The 21,117-nt window shown below is 44.9% G+C and overlaps 1 protein-coding gene across 1 annotated transcript in view; it reads right to left on the reverse strand.

The window, feature by feature from the left end:
* The window catches only part of ACBD3 (acyl-CoA binding domain containing 3), a 34,213-nt gene extending 13,352 nt beyond the window's left edge, over positions 1–20,861 (reverse strand). Inside the window, exons 1-5 of the mRNA XM_065400974.1 lie at positions 20,609–20,861; positions 6,837–6,978; positions 5,884–6,024; positions 4,446–4,604; positions 1,288–1,462 (exon numbers count right to left, since the gene is read on the reverse strand). Coding sequence (XP_065257046.1) covers positions 1,288–1,462; positions 4,446–4,604; positions 5,884–6,024; positions 6,837–6,978; positions 20,609–20,861 — 870 coding nt within the window. The remainder of the gene's footprint in view (positions 1–1,287; positions 1,463–4,445; positions 4,605–5,883; positions 6,025–6,836; positions 6,979–20,608) is intronic.
* Positions 20,862–21,117: the final 256 nt, after the last annotated feature.

Genomic DNA, 21,117 nt, shown 5'->3' on the forward strand with positions numbered 1-21,117 from the left:
CTGCTCACAAAAAAAATTGTTTTTAGAAAAGGCATGCACAGAATTTATCACATTTACATATTTACTGGCCTTTAATATTTAGCCGGTTGAAAGGGTCTATCTTGAAATCTAGTCAACTTTTTAAAAGCAGAAGTATTTGAGGGCTATATTAAATCCCCTGCCAGTTTGTGGGTTTACAATATCAAATCTGTGTGAATTTGAGACTAAGGGCAAAAGAAGCCCACAGAACTAAAGTAGAGAGCAGCTATGGAAAAGCAAGCCAGAAAAAATGGCATTCCAAGGCACAGACTGAGGATGCTTTGCACACAGAACAAAGGCTAAGCAGTTTATCAGCTTCAAAAAAGGTCTCAATGGGACATAATTGGTACGTAGATTGTGTGTGGACCCTTTGCAAATGATTTAATTCACCCAAAGAGAGGGAGAATTGTACCATGTAATAATTCAAAGAATTTATAGTTACATTTGGAATTAGCCAGTGGGGAAGTCTTTTGGATTTAGCAGGGAAGGTTTATTCCTGAAGAAAAATTGGAAACCCAACCGATTATAGAATTGGTGGGAAGAGCAGATGTATTTATATTTATGCTCATCCAGGGATCAGATTTATATGGTACCAGCCTTTACGAAAAGCAAAGAAAAGCAAGAGATGGCTATCAACCGAGATGTGATATGACTTCTAATTCCTTACAAGACTTTCCCATGAATGGGTCTGAACTAATGTCTTATATTGCCAGAATTTTGGCATTTTAATGTATATTTGTTGCCATCTGAGCCAGGATAACATTGATACGGGCACATTAAACTACTGAAGTACACACATTATTGCACAGTGCTTAACATTTGACCTCCAAGAACTCTAACAAGGATTAAGTGATTGGCAAAGTCACTTCAGACAAGTCAAAAGGTTAAACTGTCTACTTAGAATATTAGATATATGCATCCGAAGAAGTGGGTTGTAGCCCACGAAAGCTTATGCTCTAATAAATTTGTTAGTCTCTAAGGTGCCACAAGTACTCCTGTTATTTTTGCGGATACAGACTAACATGGCTGCTACTCTGATACTTAGAATATTCTTAGTCAATGGCTGTTTTAGAAAACTACAGGAAGAGATTAACAAAGCAGCTCAGGTATTTGAATCGGATACAGTGTCAGCCAACCAATCGCCACTTTTTAAACTTTAAGAGTCACTACCTCTTTGACCTAGGATAACAAAAGTGCATTAGCACCTCTGGTAGAAAGGTTGGATCAGGGATACCAATGACCCTGTACATCTCAAATGTTCTACTATACCTGTTGCTGTGCAAGCTGGACTTGATACAACTGCTGCATGTACTGTTGATAGTGCTGTTCTTGAAGCTGGCGAATTAGGATCTGCTGCTGTTCATAGTTGCCTGGATACTGCTGGGCTGCATATTGCTGGAACTGAACAGCAGTCTGGGAGTTCAGTGCTGCCATTATTTGTTGCCTAAATTGTCGGGAGCAGAGTATGAAAATTACAAATAGCTGGAGGTACCAGCAAGTTCACTATTTTTAACTGACCTCAAATACAGTGAACTCAATTCCTTGTGCCAACTAATTAATACAGATGGGACAAAGCCAGGAGATAATGCAAGTGAGATTTCTCCCATCTAAAATATGCCAGTTGAGAAAAGTATTAGCAAGAGGCCAGCTTGTTATTTTCTACTGAATGTTTGAAAACCCCATTTAAAGTGTTAAATCAAGACACAAGGCACACCATGAGTCACCATTTGAAGTCTGATAAACCAGAAGGAAGCGCTAAAAAGCCACAATATTGCATTTTTCAGATTTTGAGGCCAGAAAAAAGGGTTTGGTCTTCAAGTATACACACACAATCCCAATAGTCCTCCAACACAGAAGACATCAGGACAGAGTGTCAAAGTAGTCCTATGTCAATGCTTTGTGGTGAAGATAAGAATTCTGTACAAAAGGAGAACATATATTGCGATACTAGATCTGCCTCAAATTCCCTGGACAACCTGTACTCAACCAGATAGGGAAAGTATGACTGACTGGCCGGATTCAGGGGAGGACAGAGAACACTGCAAGATGGACCAGTGTGAGACAATAGCAGGCTTAATTGGTAACACTTTAGGATTATAACATGGGTTAGTTCTGAGTGGATTTGCAGCTTTCTTCCTTTTCTACAGGAATTAAATAGGAATTTGATCAGACACATGGTCCATTTAGTCCAATATCCTGTCTCCAACTGTGGCCAGCACCAGATGCTTCAAGAGAAAGGTGAAAGAACCTGGCAGTAGGCAGACATGGGATAATTTGCCCCAACCCATTAGTTCTCATCCTGATCTCTAATAGTTACAGACTGGCTTAAACCCTGAAGGATGAGGTTAATATCTCTTCCACAAAATGTTTGACACCTCTGGATATTCTCGATATTCATAGACATGTTCAATCCCTTTCTCCCGCCCCCTTAAAATTATTTGCATCAACTTCCTGAAGCCATGAGTTCCACAGTTTAATTACATGGTATGTAACCAAATATTTCCTTTTACTGGTTTTGAATTTCCCACTTTACATTTTATTGAAAATCACCTTATTCTTGGGTTATGAGACAGGGAGAACAAACTCCTGATCTACTTTTTCTGTATCATTTTACACTTTTATGATGTTCCCTCTTATTTGCCTCCTTTGTAAGATGAGCACTCCCAGTCTCTTCATACAAAAGGTTTTTCCAGGCCTTTGATCATTCTCATCACCGTTCTCTAAATCCTCCTACTTCTAGACTATCCTTTTTGAAATAGGTGCCCAGTACTGCCCATAGCATATGCAATGAGGCTGTATCACTGATTTAAATAAAGGTATTATCATATTCTCTATTATTCACCACCCCATTCCTCGTGCATCTCAACATCTTGTTTGCTTTTTGACCACAGCTGCACAGTGAGCAGAGGTCTTCATATACAGCAGTTGAGTTGACAGTTACTTTAGAACCCTGTAAAGTGTCAGGGCAGGTCCACACTGAAAACGCTGCATTGGTGCAGCTGCAGTACTTAATTGAAGATGTTCTCCCGTCGCCATAGTTAATCCACCTCCCCAAGCTATGTCTACGGGAGAAGCTCTCCTATCAACATAGCATTGTCTACACAGGGGATTACGGTCAGTATAACTATGTCACTCAGGGTGTGGATTTTTCACACCCCTGAGCGATGTACTTATATTGACATAGGCCTGTAGCGTAGACCTGGCGTTGAAAATTTTTCTCTCAAATGTGTATTACTTTGCATTTATGGAAACTGAATATTGTTTGTCATGTTGCCCATTCACCTAGCTTTTTTTGATCTCTCTGAAGTTCCTCTCAGTCCGCTCTGGTCCTGACTAACCTACATAACTGACATCTGCAGATTTTACTACCTCACTACTCACTCCCCTTTCCAAGTCATAAATATATTAAACACAGAACCTTGTACAGAACATGGCAGCATGATGAAATTAGACACTTTTAATCAAAGAGAGGGAAAGAAGTTTTAATTAACTAGTATTCTCTTATGCCCTGAGTATATGATGGATGGATCCATGTTCTCAGGATTTTGATGTGTTTGTGCTGGTAAATACAATGAAATACACAACTTTAAATATATTGGCTTTTTAAAAAAAGGTAAAGCTTTACATCATAGAATTTGACCAAATTTTAATCTTGGGCACAAAGTTCCAGCTCTTTAGTGACCTGATTTTTAGAGGTACTGAGCACCCACAAATTCCACGTAAGTAAACAGGAGCTGCAGACACAGCACCCCTGAAAATCAAGCCATTTTAGGCAACATTTGAAAATTTTGGTGCACGTATGCACAGAATTAAAATTGAGAAACATGATTATACAACACTCTCTTCAAAGTTAACCTGGGTTCAATTCTCAGTATAGTCAGGGCCTCAAATCACAGTTGAAGGAACCTTTTCATAGGGGCACTCAAACTTTCCTCAACTGTGGGTAGCATTAGCAACTTGCCAAGAACCAAAGAGCTGCAAATTTGCATAAAGTGCAGCCCATGAAACTACAGAGCCCAGAATGAATCACCCTTTTTCACAGCTGCTTTTTTGCCTTCATTCTCTCTGTAGAGTCACTGATGCAACCATGTCAAATTAAGAGGGCAAGGCATCTACCATGGGGTTAAATGCTTAATAGTCCAAATCTTGTTTTTAAGGCAAACTACACAGTGATTTTGCTCAAAATGCAGCACTGCATGCTGGGATCTGCAATGTTTGCAAATCTGCACCTCTGTAAGATGCGTAGCTGCAGTTCTCATTGTAGAACTCCATATGCCATATTTGAGCCACACACAGACTGCTCCTGACCAAGACTTTTGGCATTTGTTTATGGTATAACTATTCCAAAGCGAGCACAGAATGAAAGGCAACTGTTCCAATACCATGGGTAGCAATTTTCTTAAATTTTGTCTATTCCAACAACTCACTTCTGCTGTTCCATCCGGAGCCTTTCCTCCTCTATTCGCCGCCTCTCTTCTTCTTCCCGTCTCAGTCTCTCTTCCTCCTCTCGTCTACGTCTCTCTTCTTCCTTTTGTAAACGCTCTCGCTCTTCCTCTTCACGACGCCTTTGCTCCTCCTCTTCCCTCCTGTGACATCCATTCAATGACACTTCAGCATCTCCACAATCCTAAATTTAGTTACTTTTACCATTTTGTCATCTGCAGCAAAGTCAAAGGTTATGTCTACATGACTCTCACTGTACAGGGTACATGGCTTAGGGTTCCTTTTCATTTGTATGATAAGGCATTCAGTATTCCACACATTGCCCCATCCCCTCTAACTTGACAGGCGTAACATCTTTCTGAAGATATGGAGAAGAAAGACACTATTGTCTAAGCTTTACTCAGCTGTCACCAGATTTGCCACATGTAAAATTTAGAATCATAATTTGATGATCACTCTAACCTACTAAGTTACTTTTGTCAGCAAACTATGGTAGAACTTGAAGCTAAATGGCGGGAAACTTGAGCTCAGCCACAACCACTCCTCCCTCCCCTATGTTTGTTAACGACTTAGAAGCTACTACAGATTCTATTTAATAACACATGAGCTGCTGTATAAAACTGCTGCCCAATAGGTCGGGGGGCCCTGCTGCACTCTGCGTCTTCCGCTCCCTACTCCGCCCTTTCCCCCAAGGCCCCACTGCCCGGTGAGAGTCTATCCCTCCTCTCCTCCACTACCCCCCTCTCTGGATGTCCCTGCCGAGACACCCCACCTGCCGCATCCCTCCTCACCTCCACCCCCATCCCTTGCAAAACCACACACTGCGTAACCTCCTCACCCCCCTCTCCGTGGAAGCTGGCGGCCGGGGAGGGGGGGAGGGAGATGTCTAGGCCAGCAGTCCAGGGTGGGGCTCAGGCCAGCCTGGGCTCCCCGGGCATGGGGAGGGTGGAAGGAGCAAGGTGGGGTGGGCCCAGGGGGCTAGCCTCCCCAAAGAGGGGTTTCAGCTGCCGCCCATGCCCATCGCCTGCTGGAGACTGGTAGGATAGGAGATTTTAGGCATTTGCTCATTATTTTATATTCTAGTTGTTCAGTGTGTCAGATAGTTGGAAAGTTATTTTTAGACAAACTCAGTTCCTCACAAAGATATTACAAATGTCAGTAGAAATAATAGCCAGGCACTTCTAAGGCACTCTAGAGAGGTTTAGTTTTCTTACCTCCTTCCTTCAAATACTCACTTATCACTGAAATGGTAAAAAGGCTTAAGGAGTGTGAATGGTACAAGGCAATTTGGGAGCCGAGCACTGTAAAAGCTAAGGGCCTGCAACTGAAGCTAACTGTAGCTTTGCCTGCACACGGAGGAAGACAGCTCCCTTCCACACAAACTCCCCTCCCCCCGCCAAAAAAAACCAACAACCACCTCACCTTTTCTTTTCTTGTTCTTCTTTCTCTATTTTATGGGAGGTGACATATGTTGAAAAGAGATGACAACACCTATTAAGGAGCTGTACAAATTCTGCCATGGCTTCCTGTTTTGACATGTTTCCAAGGGCTGCCCATTCTTTCCTGGGAGAAAGAAAAAATAATACGCCTAAGAGCATATAATGTTAGAAGAACATACAACCATCTTCTCAAGTTAGTGGTCAATTCCCAATCCAATAAACACAAAAGGAACTCAGGTTGAAATTACAGTCACATTTTAAGCTATGGTGCACAAGAGACTTGGGACCAAGTGTGTCTATCTCATACTAACTGGAGAAAACAGAGTTTTTCTTCTTACAATTGATGACATTTCAATTGGAAGACTTCATAGCTGTTTTTCCTCCCTATCCTACAAGGTTTTTTTTCTGCCCATCCCTTTTTTAATGGTGTAACATTTATGAAGGGATTGTTAAAATATTGCAAGCAAGTCTCTAACGCACACCATTAAACCTAACTAACTTCACATTATACTTTGAAAAATCCAAAATTCAGATAAACTGGAAACAGGCATTTGATGTATTATCCCCCTCTTGCTTCTGTTCTATGTTATGACTGATTATCTTCAGCTGGCTAGATCTATACAATTTATCTAAGCCACTTCTGTTATAACATGTCACTATTTTGATTAGTTAATGCCCCAAAATCTCATTAGATTCGTGAAGAATTAGAGGATGCTGAGTATTCCTGGGTTTCAAGTCTAAACAATGCTATTCTTATATTTGTCTAGTAACTCAGATGTCAGATGCATGTATCTGAAGAACTCCCCCTTCCACCAACTTATTTGCATTTCCAGACAGTACAATATATTTGTTTTGCTACTGTTGAACCAAGATTATGTTAACTGCATTTCTCTCACTGTCTGTTTGAAGTATAGACCAATGAAAGAGACAAACTACCTCCTATCATTTCCCAGCACATCAAAGAATCCAACTTCAGGGCAAGTGTCCGGATTGTAGGGTCCCAACAGAACCTGCTTGTGTAGTGCCACAAGTTTAAGTTTTTCTTCGTATGTTGGATGAAAGGCTTTGCCATCTTTCTCTGCCAAAGCAAAGAGAAGAATTTGGTATTACGATTTATTTATTAAGAGATAAACTTACACCAATATGAAAAAGCCTCACAGAATGGATAGGGAAACCTATCCCTTAAGTGTTCTCAATTTTTTGCCCCAGAAGAAATTTATCTGCCCCTTGACTTGTTAAATACAAGTCATAAGTCCTATTATTTGGTCAAAATTAAGCAAATCTGTCCAAAATAGAAACACTCAGCTGTAGTTATTGCAAAATAATTATAAAGTGGTTTAAATACTGTATCCTAGATTGCATCTTTAGCAAAAATATGGTAATTACTGTCTAAATATGTAAGTTACATAGACCAACATTGTATCATATGGATCTATAGTTTTCAAATATTTAAGAGGCTTCTTAATGTGAATTTTTCACAAGTATGCTTCCCAAGTCCCCTGTAATGGCATGGGGACGGGTTTCTGTATAAAGAACTAAGATTTTAATTTTACATTCCACAGAGTTTTAACACTGTTCTGTGTGTCTTGCTTTATGCCAAGAGCTACAGCAAGGAAGACTGCAGAAAGTAAACAATCCACAATTTAAGGGGAAAATCTTGCTTAAGGCAATTAAATTACTCCAACTGCCTTGGCAAAATGTGATACTACTCCACAATTAAGAGGCTAGAGGTGACAATTATCAAGGCTTAAATTGAATGGATTTCAGTGCTAGAAGAGAAACAGCATTAAAACTTATATTTACAGTACATTAAAATTAATTTCAAAAGTCTTCAGATTCTGTATCAATTCTGCATATCACATCTTGATGCTGTCTTAGTCCAATCACACTGAACGCTTATTAGTAGAGCCATGCAAATCTGCAGATACCCGCTTTATATTAGCGAACCATGTTTGTGGATGGATGCAGATACAAATTTTGTATCCACGCATGGCTCTACGTATTAGCAAGAAAAATGCTGCATGGAAGATAGATATAGATATAGATACAGATACACACACACACACACAAACAAACACACAAACACACAAAGTCAACTAGGACTATCCCAGCATGTTTCACTAGCTGTCAAAACAAAGCAAAGGAACACCCATTTTTTGAATGATACTGCTTGCTGAAAAGACTTGTTTCCTCTTACACAAGATAGAATGAATGACATTTTTCTCTTTTTAGAAAGATTAGTATAAGGGAGCCATTACTGTAGATAACCACAATACAGAATTCAAGTGAAAGGCCTACTGCACTCAAAACTTGTGCTTGCTGGTACTGCTTGTACAGTCATGAATTGCAGCCAAAGTACTTACAGGTTGGAGCTGTGAAACTGACAAGAAAGCACAGCTTCCCCGGGAGCCCAGCTGCCCAAAGCTCCCGGCTGTAAGTTCCCCCACCAGGAGCATGGCAGCCGACCGGACTCCAGGTGGCTTCTCCCATCTCCCAGCTGGGGAGAAGCGGGGCTCCTGGCGGGGAGCTGCACGAGGCCCTGGCTCTCAGCCTCCCACACTGGCCCTCTTTAGTCAGTGGAAGCACTCCTTGTGAGGACACACACCACTGACAGAAGGAGGGTAGCGTGGACATCAGCCACCACAGTAATTACTGCAGTGGCTGTAAGTCAGGGGTGGGCAAACTTTGTGGACTGAGGGCCACATCTGGATGGGGAAATTGTATGCAGGGCCATGAATGTAGGGCTGGGGCAGGGGATTGGGATGCGGGAGGGAGTGCGGGGTGTGGTGTGCACGAAGGGGCTCAGGGCGAGGGGTGCAGGAAGGGGCTCAAGGCAGGGGGCTGGGGGTGGCAGGAGGAGTGTGGCAGGGGGTTGGGGTGCAGGAGGGGGTGCGGAGTGCGGGAGGGGACTCAGGGCGGGGGCTTGGGGTGCAGGAGGGGGCTAGGGGCTCAGGACAAGAAGTTGGGGTTTGGGGTGGAGGGGTTCGGGGTGCAGGCTACAGCCTGGCACCGCTTACCTCCCTGCCTGCCCTGGCCCCACGCTGCTCCCAGAAGTGGCCAGCATGTCTGGCAGTGGCTCCCAGGGGTGGGGTGGGGCAGGCGGCTCTGCAACACGCAGCCCTCACCTGCAGGTACCACCCCCAAAGCTCCCATTGACCGCAGTTCGCAGCTCCCATTGGCCGGGAACAGGGGAGGGCAGTGCCTGCAGGCGAGGGCAGCGCACGGAGCCCTCTGCCCCCACCCCCCATGGGCTGCAGGGACGTGGTGCCGGCCGCTTCTGGGAGCGGCACGGGGAGCCTGGCAATCCCGCGGGCCAGATTGAAAGCCCTGACTGTCCGGATCCAGCCCGCGGGCTGTAGTTTGCCCTCCCCTGCTGTAAATCGACCTAACCTAGGTTGATTTAAGATTATAGTGTAGACATGCCCACAGTTTCAAATCAGTTCAGTTCAGTTACCCTGAAAGTGTTTTTTCTTAAATAAACATAAACGAGAACCATGGCTGATATACCACTGTGATAGGCAATATTGTAAGAAAAACGGAAGTTAAATGTTATGTCCAGCTATATGATTTTAATTGTAATTATCCACCAGATAATTTCTGAAAATAGCTCTTGGTCCATGGATCATTTGTGAGCACTTTATTGCAAGCATTTGAATGTTAAATTAGATAAAGTAAATTTGACTCTTAAAAACAGGTTTCTAGTGTGAATACTCACATTGAAAATGCTATTTACATACAACAATGATCAGAAAATCCAAGCTAATCTAAATGGAGGTGACTGTCCTTGGTCATGGTAGGGACAAGGGCACTAAACTAACATTATGTCTAGGTTTATATGCAAAGTACACTTTCAGACCACTAAACAACACGGGCAAATCTAACAATGGGGAACTGTGTACCTGTAACTCTTCATTGTTGGATGCTGTAGCATAGACAGATTGTGGGTGTTTTTACCATATGTTGTCTGACCCTGCCCTTAGAATTGGTATCTGAGCCCAGTTCAGAGCAGAGTAAAGCCTATTTCTACAAGGAGTTGAGAATTATAGAGCTACATTTTCCCAATGTAGATAAGCCCTCTGATGACCAAGCTCCAAATATGAAGTGAAGCTGAAATCTGTATTGACAAAGAAAGTTCCCCAAGGGAGAAAGAAATAAAAAGCTAAATAAAAAAAAAAAGATCAGACAACTTTCCACTGAGAGATTAAGAGGATGGGGGGAGGAGGGGAGGAAAATATTCAGTGGCTTGTTCATAATATAAATGGAAGTACCTAGCAAATGGTATTCTTCTGAGTCAGTCAAGAGAATCTGAGCTTCTAGATTACATGCTAGCTGTTTCTTGTTTTAATCATTTGTGTGCGCCAAGCTCTAACCACCCATCATACTTAGGCCTTGTGTACATTGCAGAGTTTTGTTGGCAAAAGGTAAAACAGTGGAGGCGTACACACTGCAATCCCACTTTTGGTGACAAAGCTCTTCAGTGTTGGTGACAAAATAAAACCACTATGACAAGAGACATAGCACGTCTTGCGCAAAAGTATTGTCAACAAAGTGCCAGTGTAGATGCTGCCGTTCATTACGTTAGTAGACATAACTGGCCTCCCCCAGTATCCCACAATGCCCACTGACTGCTCTGCTCACGGTTTTGAACTCGGCTACCCTGCAGGCATGCACCCCTACCCTTTCAAAGCTCCAGAAAGCGTTGACATTCCTCAGCCTGGAGAGCTCACAGATCTCCTGAGAAGGCTGTGGGAGAACTCAGAGGGAATCACAGAACCCTTAATGTGGAATCAGCAGGCAGAGCAGGCTGCTGTGGGGTGTGGGGAGGAGAGAGACTGCTCTGCTGTGCAGAGTGGGGGGTGGGGGGGGTCCTGATGTGCAAGGGTGTTCCCCTCCCCCAAGATTGTTAGTTCAGGCTGCTGTCTGAACTTAGAGACAGCATGCTGACTCTCCCTCAACACACACAAACTGTCTCTCTCACATATACACTCCCACAACACACACACGCTCCCTGTCACACACTCCCTCCCCCCACATACACTTCAGTTGAAAAGCAGCTGGCAATCTAGTAGGATGCCCATGGAACAATGGGATTGAGAAACCTGCAACATGTGATGCTGTACCTGCCCCATGAGGCATTGCAAACCCTTCCCAAAGCACTCTGCAGTCAGTTGCACAGTGGGATAGCTACCCCAGTGCACTTCGCTTTGTGTCGATGCACTCTGCCGATGCAAGGAGCATAGTGTGGATGCTCTCTGTTGACACAAGGAGCACTTTAATTAAAGTGACGTAACTTTTGTCAACAAAACTCTACAGTGTAGACAAGGCCTTAGAACCTTAACAGTTAAACTGTATCAGATGATGAAATAGAGTAGCTGAAACTGTCTGCACCAGAGCGCATGGAAAGAGCTACAGTCCTCTGAGTCTTGCCAAATAGGCTCTTCAGTGCCAGGCTCGTCAAGCATCCACGAGTCACAAACCTTTGACAGCCCTGAATATAATTACTGGACATCTCTACGTGGTAAAATGAAACTTTTGTTTCAATTTAATATATATTTAGTGCTTGTGAATGGTTCCAGACCAACACTGGACAACGTGTTCCCCTCTTTATCCAGAGGAGGTACATACTGAAGTCAGCAACACTACAAGCTTCCCCATCCATTTCCATTGATATACCTCAACTATGACCTAGGACAGGGGTCTCAAACTCAAATGACCATGAGGGCCACATGAGGACTAGTACATTGGCCCGAGGGCCGCATTACTGACACCTCCCCCACGCCGCCCCTTGGCCCTGCCCCCACTCCACCCCATCCATGAGGCCCCGCCTCTTCCCACCCCTTCCCTGCCCCCATTCCAACCCCTTCCCCCAAATCCCCACCCCAACTCTGCCCCCTCCCTGCCCCCAGGGGGTGCAGGAGGGGTGTGGGGTGTGGCGGGGGCTCAGGGCAGGAAGTTGGGGTGTGGGGTGCAGGAGGGGTGAGGGGTACAGCAGGGGTGCAGGGTGCAGCAGGGGCTCAGGGCAGGGGGTTGGGGTGCAAGAGGGGTGCAGGGTGCAGCAGTGGGATCAGGGCAGTGGGTTGGGGTGCAAGAGGAGTGCGGGGTGTGGGAGGGGTTCAGGGTACGGCAGAGGGTCGGGGTGCAGGAGGGGTGCAGCATGGGGCTCAGGGCAGTGGGTTGGGATGCAGGAGGGGTGCGGGGTGAGGCAGGGGATCGGGGTGCAGGGTGTGGCAGGGGGCTCAGGGCAGGAGGTTTGACTGCAGGAGAGGTTCGGGGGGCAGGATCTGGCCCGGCACGTACCGGGGGCAGGGCAGGGCAGGCTCCCTGCCTGCCTGCCCTGCCCCCTCGCTGCTCCGGGAAGAGGCTGGAACGCGGGAAAGGGGGGGCGGCGGAGGGGCTGTGTGTTGCTGTTGCTTCAGGCACCGCCCCCAGCAGCTCCCATTGGCCGGGAACCCCCGCAAATTTTGAGAAAATTTAATTTACTGTTTCATTATTGTCAAGTAGTATATCTAAAATGGAATATATGCTGGCAAATTAAGACTCAAGAAAGAATGCAATGAAATATGCTTAAGAAAGGAGTATTTGTGTATTGTTTATAATATAGCTAAATATCATGACTGACCATTGCTTTTCATTTTATAACTTTAAATATTGAAAATTCTTCACCAAGAAACATTGCACAGTATACTCATAACACTCCCTCTCAGGCTTCTATTCAATTACTGCATCCATTCTAAGGGAAGGAGTCCCATGGGACACAGTTAATTCTGAGTGGTTAGAACCGCCTCAAAAATATGTTTTTCATTTGGTGTTTTTTGGAAGTGACAAACCAAAATATTACAAGAATGACTTAAAACCTAATCACTGTCTAATCTATGTACAGTTATTAGCACTCACCCTTCCAGAATATGTTCAGGAGACAAGAAAAGCAGAAATAAAAATCTCAGTTAGGGAAAGTTACTTAAGCAAGTCCTTCGCTCAGAGGTTATCAACAAGGCCGAGCACCATTCCAATTACCATATATACTCGTTCATAAGCCAAATTTTTTTAGTAAAAAAGGGAAGCATCAGAGAAGGGGGTCGGCTTATGAACGGGAACAGAGAGGGAGAGGGGGGCCACAGACCCTCCCCCCAAGAGAGGGGGCAAGGAGAGGCAGCACAGCCAACGGAGCCAGAAGGGAAGAGGCGGGGCCAGAGTCTCTCCACTTCTGGCCACACTGCTCTCCCCCCAGCCTCCGAAGCAGCTGCAGCTCTGGGGCTGGCAGGCTGCCGCCGTGCTGCCCGGCCCTGCCTGCTGGAGCAGGCTACCGCCAGGCCAGAGATATTCTCCCCTGGCCCGCCCCAGCTAAGGTGGGAAGGGATGGGATGGGGAGAGTGTGGAGTCCCAGGCTAGGGGTGGGGTCATGTGGGGGGTGGTCACAGGGGTTACTCCCCTGACCCCCAAGCTTCTCTCCCCCCCCCTCCAAAAATTTCCCACCAGTTGCTGTCCTGGCCCATCAGGGTAAGCAGCTAGCGTGCCGGGACACTTTGTTTACTTAGGTTTACCTCCGTGCCTGTGGACGTTCGAGGTAAACAAACCAGCAGCTTATCCTGATGGCCCAGGAGCCAAAGTTTGCCGACCCCTGAATTACAGGGTCGGCTTATGAATGGGTCATAAAAAATTTTCATTTTTACTTATCCATCTTGGGGGGGGTCGGCTTATAAACGAACCGGCTTATGATCAAGTATATACGGTCCATCTGTAGATCTCTAGAGCAGATAACACTTTTCAAATTCCAGAGAAAAAGAATGTACCCACAAAACTCATTGGCGGGACAATTCAGCCATTTTCAGTAACCAATTGCTATATGCCAAGCAACAGAAGAGATCAGGTCATGTTTCCTGTCCTGAAGCCTGTGTGTGTGTCTGAAGATAGAGATAGAACTTCTTTAGCATGATTCGAGGGGGAACAGACAGCTGTGGTCAGATGACATTAAGAAACAGATTTGGGTCACGTCTACATCACGGTTGCTGCAGCTGTGCTGCTGCAGCACCCATGGTGAAGGTGCTTCCTACATTGCTTGGGTCTGATTTCTCAGACCCAAGCAATGTAGCTAGGTGATCAAATTTTTAAGTGCAGACCAGGCCTTAGGATATCACTGTAGCTTCCTGATAGTAAAATGAGTATTGTTTCTTTATACATAGATGGTGCTGCACAGCTGATCATTTCCAGAAAGATAAGAAGTCTCTTCCTCGCAGACTGGTGTATACTGAAGGTTGGGGGGAAAAGATGGACATTTCAGGCAGAGAGATTGCCATCCCATAAGGCCAAGTCTACATTAGAAAGGTTTGCTGGTACAGTTACACTGGCAAACCCTCCTAGCATATGTACAGCTTACCCTGGCAAAAAAGAGCTTTTGTCTTTTGTTGATATAGTTTATATCAGTGGTTCCCAAACTTTTTTCCACCAAGGTTCCCTTTGGCACCTAAATATCCTGGATCCCTTTCGTTTCCTAAAACAACAACATGAAACTTCTGTATATTAGCTATATTCTGTAATATAGCTATATTAACTTCTGTTAGTCTTAAAGGTGCCACAGGACCCTCTGTTGCTTTTTACAGATTCAGACTAACACGGCTACCCCTCTGATACTTGTATATTAGCTAGGTTTATTATGACACACATGCACAAGCGCACACACAGTTGAGTTTACTAGTCTCAGGATTCCCTGGGCTCAGTTCCCATATCCACCATAGAGTCCTGAAACCCTACTTCACTTGATCTGTATTTCTGTTTCCCCTAAATGGGTTATTACTTTCTTATCTTGTAGAAGTGTTGAGTCTTGACATCTGTGGCAGAAAGTAATTCTAAGCCCTCAAAGGAGGGTGAGGGGGTGTAATATCCTGAATAGGCAAGGGCGGTACTACTGGAATGCTCCCACCACTCATGCCCGGTCCATGAGAGGTCATGCTAGGCGCAGGATGCCATTTTGAGAATAAAATGGCATCCTCCATATAGCAAAAGTGCCAGAATGCCAAAATGTTCTGGCCCTGGCTCAAAGTACAGACCCCCACATAACGACAATGGATCAGCAGAGATCCAGGGATCCCACTTTGGGAACCAATGGCTTACAGGAGTTCAGCGAGTGAAATAAGCTACACCGGCAGAAGCATTTTCATGCTAGTGTAACAGAATAGCGGTGTCTCAAAATTCTCACACTCCTAACTGACATTACTATACTGACAAAGGTTTTGAGTGGAGACCTGGCCTAAGAATATGGAATATTCTCCTAACGAAAGTGATGGAAGCCCTAACACTGGAGTAATTTTGAAGTAGATTGGACAAAGCAGTAGAATATACAGTAGTATAGCAGGGAACAATTTTGCCAGTAACAGGGGAGATGGAAAAAGGATTATATCTAGTCCATCTCTAATGTCTCTCTTTGGTAAAGAGTAAACAAAACTGCCTTTAATATTTTAATCCTTACCACTCTTAATTTAATTACATACTATCACATCACAAATAAAGGTAGAGTTTTTTTGATCTATATACACAGACAACAATGAAAAATCTTGGCAATCATGGTGATAAGTTGTTACCTAATTGGTACATCTGCATTACAGCAGGGAGCTATAGTTCCCAGCTCAGACAGTAAGGTCTAGTCTACATTACAGACCTATATTGGTATAACTTCATTGCTTAGGGATCTGAAAAATCCACACCCCCAAATGACTTAGTTATACCGACCTAACCCATCATCAACATGGCTACCACCTTTCGGGGAGTTGGATTAACTATGCCAACAGGAAAGCTCTCTCCCATCAGCTTAGAGCATCTTCATTAAAGTGCTACAGCAGCGCAGCTGCATCAGTTGCAGCTTTTTAACTGGCCTAACACACTAGCTCTGATCAAGCGAATGCTCTAAAAACATCAGTCTGATCATGGTAATATGGGCGGCCATCTGATTACAATCTTGTCTAAGGCCTGGTCCACACTACCCCCCCACTTCGGACTAAGGTACGCAAATTCAGCTACGTTAATAACGTAGCTGAATTCGAAGTACCTTAGTCCGAACTTACCGCGGGTCCAGACGCGGCAGGCAGGCTCCCCCATCGATGCCGCGTACTCCTCTCGCTGAGCTGGAGTACCGGCGTCGACGGCGAGCACTTCCGGGATCGATCCCAGAACACCGATTGCCTGCCGTCGGACCCGGAGGTAAGTGTAGACGTACCCTGAGACCTTAGGTATGTACTGAGGTGGCTAGTCAAACTGCCTCCACCCATTCTGCTGTGACCGCATTGCTATTTTTAGCAAACTACCATGATCAGTGCTAGCACAAGTACGTCAGCCTGAGCTGGGAATTACACCTTCCAGTTGCAGTGCAGATGTACCCTAAAGTTTTTTTATCAAAATTAAATTTTATGGAAAGAAGAATCAAAGACTGCAGGGTTAGCTAGTCATGTACCAGACATACATTCAGGAGCCACACTTGGATAAGTAATTTCCTATTCTCTAGGGTTGCTTATTCTTTGGCCTCCTGTGGCAACTTCCCTGGTATTCCAACTTATGCCCTCTCCATACCAATATCCATATCAGTGCCATCAAGAGTAGCAATTCATGACACAAAGTTGCCCTTACCTGCTTTGTGTTGGGTGGGTGAACAGTGAGCATCGTGGGCTGCGACGTTTTATCATCAAGTCTTCAGAGAGGGATAGAAGATTTTTTCCCTAAGAGTTCAGCGTTCATGAAAACTGCTAGAACAGCAGCCAAAGTCTTCTCTAAATCAACATAATATAGCTTTTGTAGAGGGATCACAAGCAACACAGCCTTCCTAACATTAGCCTTCCAGCATGCCTCAATTCTGACCTGGAGCAACAGCTTGTGCATTCACTCGTTAGCCTCTTTTCTGAGACTACCAATAAATGGTGCCAATGTGAAAATGTGTGTTTTATGATGTGGATACCTAAACCACTGGGAATGGAACCGAGACCAATTCATTTCAGACATTCCATAGTCACCATCCTATTTCATATCTGAATCATTGACCTGAACACGAGTCTCTGTAGCCAAGTACTAATACGCTAGATGACAATGTTGAGACTGCTACATTATGGTGAATGTTTTGCAAAGAAAAAAAAAAAGGAGTAGTAATGATTGGAAGGGAATATTTGGACTCAGAATGAAAATCATCAGGGATTGGGGGAGGAGAAGGGGAACCTCAGGTCATGAAGTTCATCCCTATGCCTAGACAGAGGTGGTTCTCTAGACTTTTTGTTTTGTTTTTTTAAAGAAAAACAAAATCCCACACTACAGATTAAACAATTAATGCTGGTTGAAAAGAATACATGACTTCAGACTGAACCAAGTTTATCCCTCACAAAATTAAGCTTTTATAAACCTAAGGCCAACAGGAACTTTTAACAGTTCAACACTGCAGCACAAGAAACCAGACACTAACTAAACACAAAAATGATACTGGATTAATTAATTTTCCATTGTCCAAACTGAGAAATGTACACAGTACCTAACAGCATAAATAAGTGTTTTTTTCTGAGATAAATCACTTTTAAGACAGTAGGCCATTAGTAGTAACACACAGGGTGGATAAAAACCAAAGTTTTCTGTTATTTAAATTATAGAGGGGGGGAGGGATAGCTCAGTGGTTTGAGCATTGGCCTGCTAAACCCAGGGTTGTAAATTCAATCCTTGAGGGGGCCACTTAGGGATCTGGGGCAAAATCAGTACTTGGTCCTGCTAGTGAAGGCAGGGGGCTGGACTCAATGACCTTTCAAGGTCCCTTCCAGTTCTAGGAGATGGGATATCTCCATTAATTTTTAATTTATTTTTATAGTGTTTTTTCTCTAAATAAACCGGTTTAAAATGAAATCCAAATGTAATGCAAACTCTGTTAAGGCATAAATTTATTATAATCTCTTAAAACATTTAAATACAAAAAATAAATATGTGGAATCCAGGAGCCTCTATCAAAAACTGACTTAAATGCTGCTTTTCTATACAAAAAAAGAATCAGGTGGGGGGAAAAAAATCTAATTTTTGAGGTGAAGCTTTATAAATATGGCACAATAGGTTATGTACTGTATTAAGGGCTTGTTATGTTTAATAAAATACATTTAAAATGCTGTTGTGTGTGTTGAATTAAATTGCAGTTACCATTCTAATGCAGCTTGACACAAATCATGAGCCAAATGTTAATTATCTAGTAAATCATCTTTCACCATTTTCTAACATACTAAAATGTACAATTAATAAGAATGTGAAAATATTGAACTATATAATTGCCTAAATGTATACATTTATAGTGTACCATCCTAGGTAGCAAAAGATGCATCAAATCTAGCGCAAAAGTTCTATTTAGCTATAGCCATTAAAGCATGTTGATTTACCTTTCTTCAAAAAATAACTGAAGCACAAGTGGAAAAGTTGACAAATAGTTTTAAATTGATGCATTCCACTTAGTGATTTAAACGTAAGCTTGTTCACAATGTATGATTTTATAGTATGTCTTTTAAATAGCCTGGGGAAATGTAGAGTAATAACACCATAGTCAAGAATGAAAGGCAAAGATAAGGTACCTTCCACACAAGTTTCAAAGTACTTTAAAAAGTGCTCAACAAGCCACACAAGAACCCTATTAAGTATTATACCCATTTTAACAGGTGGAAACAAGGCAGAGATTACATGACTTGTCCCATACGACACAGAGTGACAGTGACAGACTCAGGAACAGAACCCAGGAGCCTTGATTCCCAATTCATGCAAACTTACCATTAGATAAAAACGGTCTGCCTCTCATATTTTAAAGAATTAAGAAAATGACTCTACTTGTTATCGTTTTAATAAGAAAAAAAAAACCACTGCAGAACTACATCTCCTTCCCCAGGTCAGACTGAGGGTATGTCTACACTTACAACACTACAGCAGTACAGCTGCAGCACTGCTTCAGTTCAGCAGACACTACCGACACTGACGGGAGAGGTTCACCCCTGGCTGCAGGTATCTAGCACTATCTACACCTGGGGTTAGGTCAGCATAGCTACAAATCTGGGGGTTGGATTTTTCACACCCTGAGAGACCTAGTAAGTTGATGTAAGTCCCTAGTGTAGACCAGCCCTAAGACAACGCAATGCCCAGAACACAGGCCCCTAGAAGAGATGCATGGGCATCAGAAATAAAGCTCCAGGATGAAGACTGTATTCAACAACTTAATTCCTTTAGCACAATGGAACTTGTACAATAAAGTTAAAGCTTATCTGTCCAGAAGACAGAGCTTTCTTGGGGGCTAGCCTGAAACCGTGAACTCACACAGGAACTAAGGACCTCCACAAACTTCACCACCATCCGTTCTATGTGCAAGGAGTACTTCTTTGACCTTGCCTTCTCTAACATATACTAACATTTTATTAAAAACCACAAAACAAAATGCTCTACTTCACACACCTCCCCCCAGGGAGAGGATGAAAGAACAAACATGTGACAGATGTTTGTGACACTGCTTAGTGCACTACTGGAAGGCATTCAGATACTATGGTGATGAACATGGTATAAAGAACCTGTGCAGAATGACATTCTTCCCCAAGATAGAACCTCTGCCCTTGGGAGCAATAAAGATGGCAACAGGGATCTCATCTCCCTCCTCCAGAGAGGCAAAGAGTCCCCCAGTACTTACCCAAGAAGATAACTGTGTAGCATAGCCATACTTTATTTCCTGGGACAATGTTCACAGAGCTCCCAGAGTAGAGAGCCTTTGAGTTAACAACCCTTTGAGATGTATGGGGCAGTTCATAGCCCTCAGAGCAATTGTTTGGCTGTCTGCAAACTCAAGCAGTCATGACTGAGATTGAAATGCTCAGTCCACATTTTCAAGGTTCTCTTTGCATCATGCAGGTGAGAAACAAAGTTAAAACTTAAATTCCAATACATCACATGACCCCAGGAGCTGGAGCCCTAAATATGAGCCGGTAGTGCCTGTTGTCTTAACCCAGTACTGCTTGTGCCCCTAATATACAGAGAAATGTGCTGCTACGATTTCATTTTAAACATGAAACAGTAAACAAACAAAAAAAGCCTCTGAATTTTAGAACTGTTTGAAATCATCAAGTAAATTAGAGAATTTTTTCACTTCAAGGTCCCAGAAGCAAAGACAAGGTTTTCATCTCGAGGGCAAAAGACCAAAAACATTAAGACACTTGATCACGGCCTTGGATAGACAGCCTAACCTCTTTCCTTCTCTAGTGTTATAATATTTACAGTGGTAACCTGGGGTGGGAGGAATGGGGTTTACAAAGAAACACTCAGATACTATTACCGGTCATTTTCTGCCCGGCCCTGTAAGCTGCTGCTGCCCGCCCCCCCGCGAGCGCGCACTGGGCTCCTCGCTGTCTCCGTGCCCCACCGGCCCGGCCCCGGTCCGCACCAGAAGGGCCGCGACCTTCACCGCCCAGGGGCCGGGTGCTGAGTAGGGCTCATCCGTGGTTCTGGGCTAAGTTGTGAGCAAAGGCTCCGAGTCCGAGACAAGCTGCGGCTCCGCTCGCACCAACCAGGACCCGGCCGGCGCCTGCTCGGGGGCTTCAGAGCACGTGGGGGCGCGGAGCGAGTCCGTTCGCCGCTCCCGGGGCGGGGGAGGGAGCAAACCCGGAGAGAGGCGGCGGGGCTTGGGGGCAGCCCGGGCACTCGGGGCGGGACAGGCCGGGGGCGGGGGCGGGGTCAGTCACCTTTGAAGAAGCGCAGGGCCAGGCCGTACAGCTCCTCCAGGCCGAACCCCCAGCGCTGCTCCGGACTCAGCGCCGCTGCCTCCTCCGGGAGCCCGGGGCCCGGCCGGCTCCACCCCGCCGCGTTCCCCGCCCGGAGATCCGGCTGCCCCGGCCGGGCGTCCCCAGGCCGCTCCTCGGAGTCGGGGCTCAGGGTCAGCCCGTCTATGGAGACCTCGAGCCGCTCCGAGCTTAGCGCCGCCACCGCCGTCGCCATCCTGCCTCAGCCTCCGGCTCGGCTCGGCTGGGGCGGCCACGTCCCGACTTCCGGTCCCCTCCGACCCGGAACTTCCGGCACTAGCGCGCAGCGCCACGGGCACCGCCCCCTGCTCCCCCCCTCCCCGCTCCCCGGGGCAGTGGCGGCTGTAGATGTTTTCAACAGCGGGAGGAATTTGAGGCAGATCATGTTTCATCTCCGCTTTCAAACGTTCTCTGAGCTCTGTCACCCACTCACTGACTGTTCCGCCTTTGGA

The sequence above is a fragment of the Emys orbicularis genome, chromosome 3 (genome assembly GCF_028017835.1).
Source record: "Emys orbicularis isolate rEmyOrb1 chromosome 3, rEmyOrb1.hap1, whole genome shotgun sequence".
Classification (NCBI taxonomy): domain Eukaryota; kingdom Metazoa; phylum Chordata; order Testudines; family Emydidae; genus Emys; species Emys orbicularis.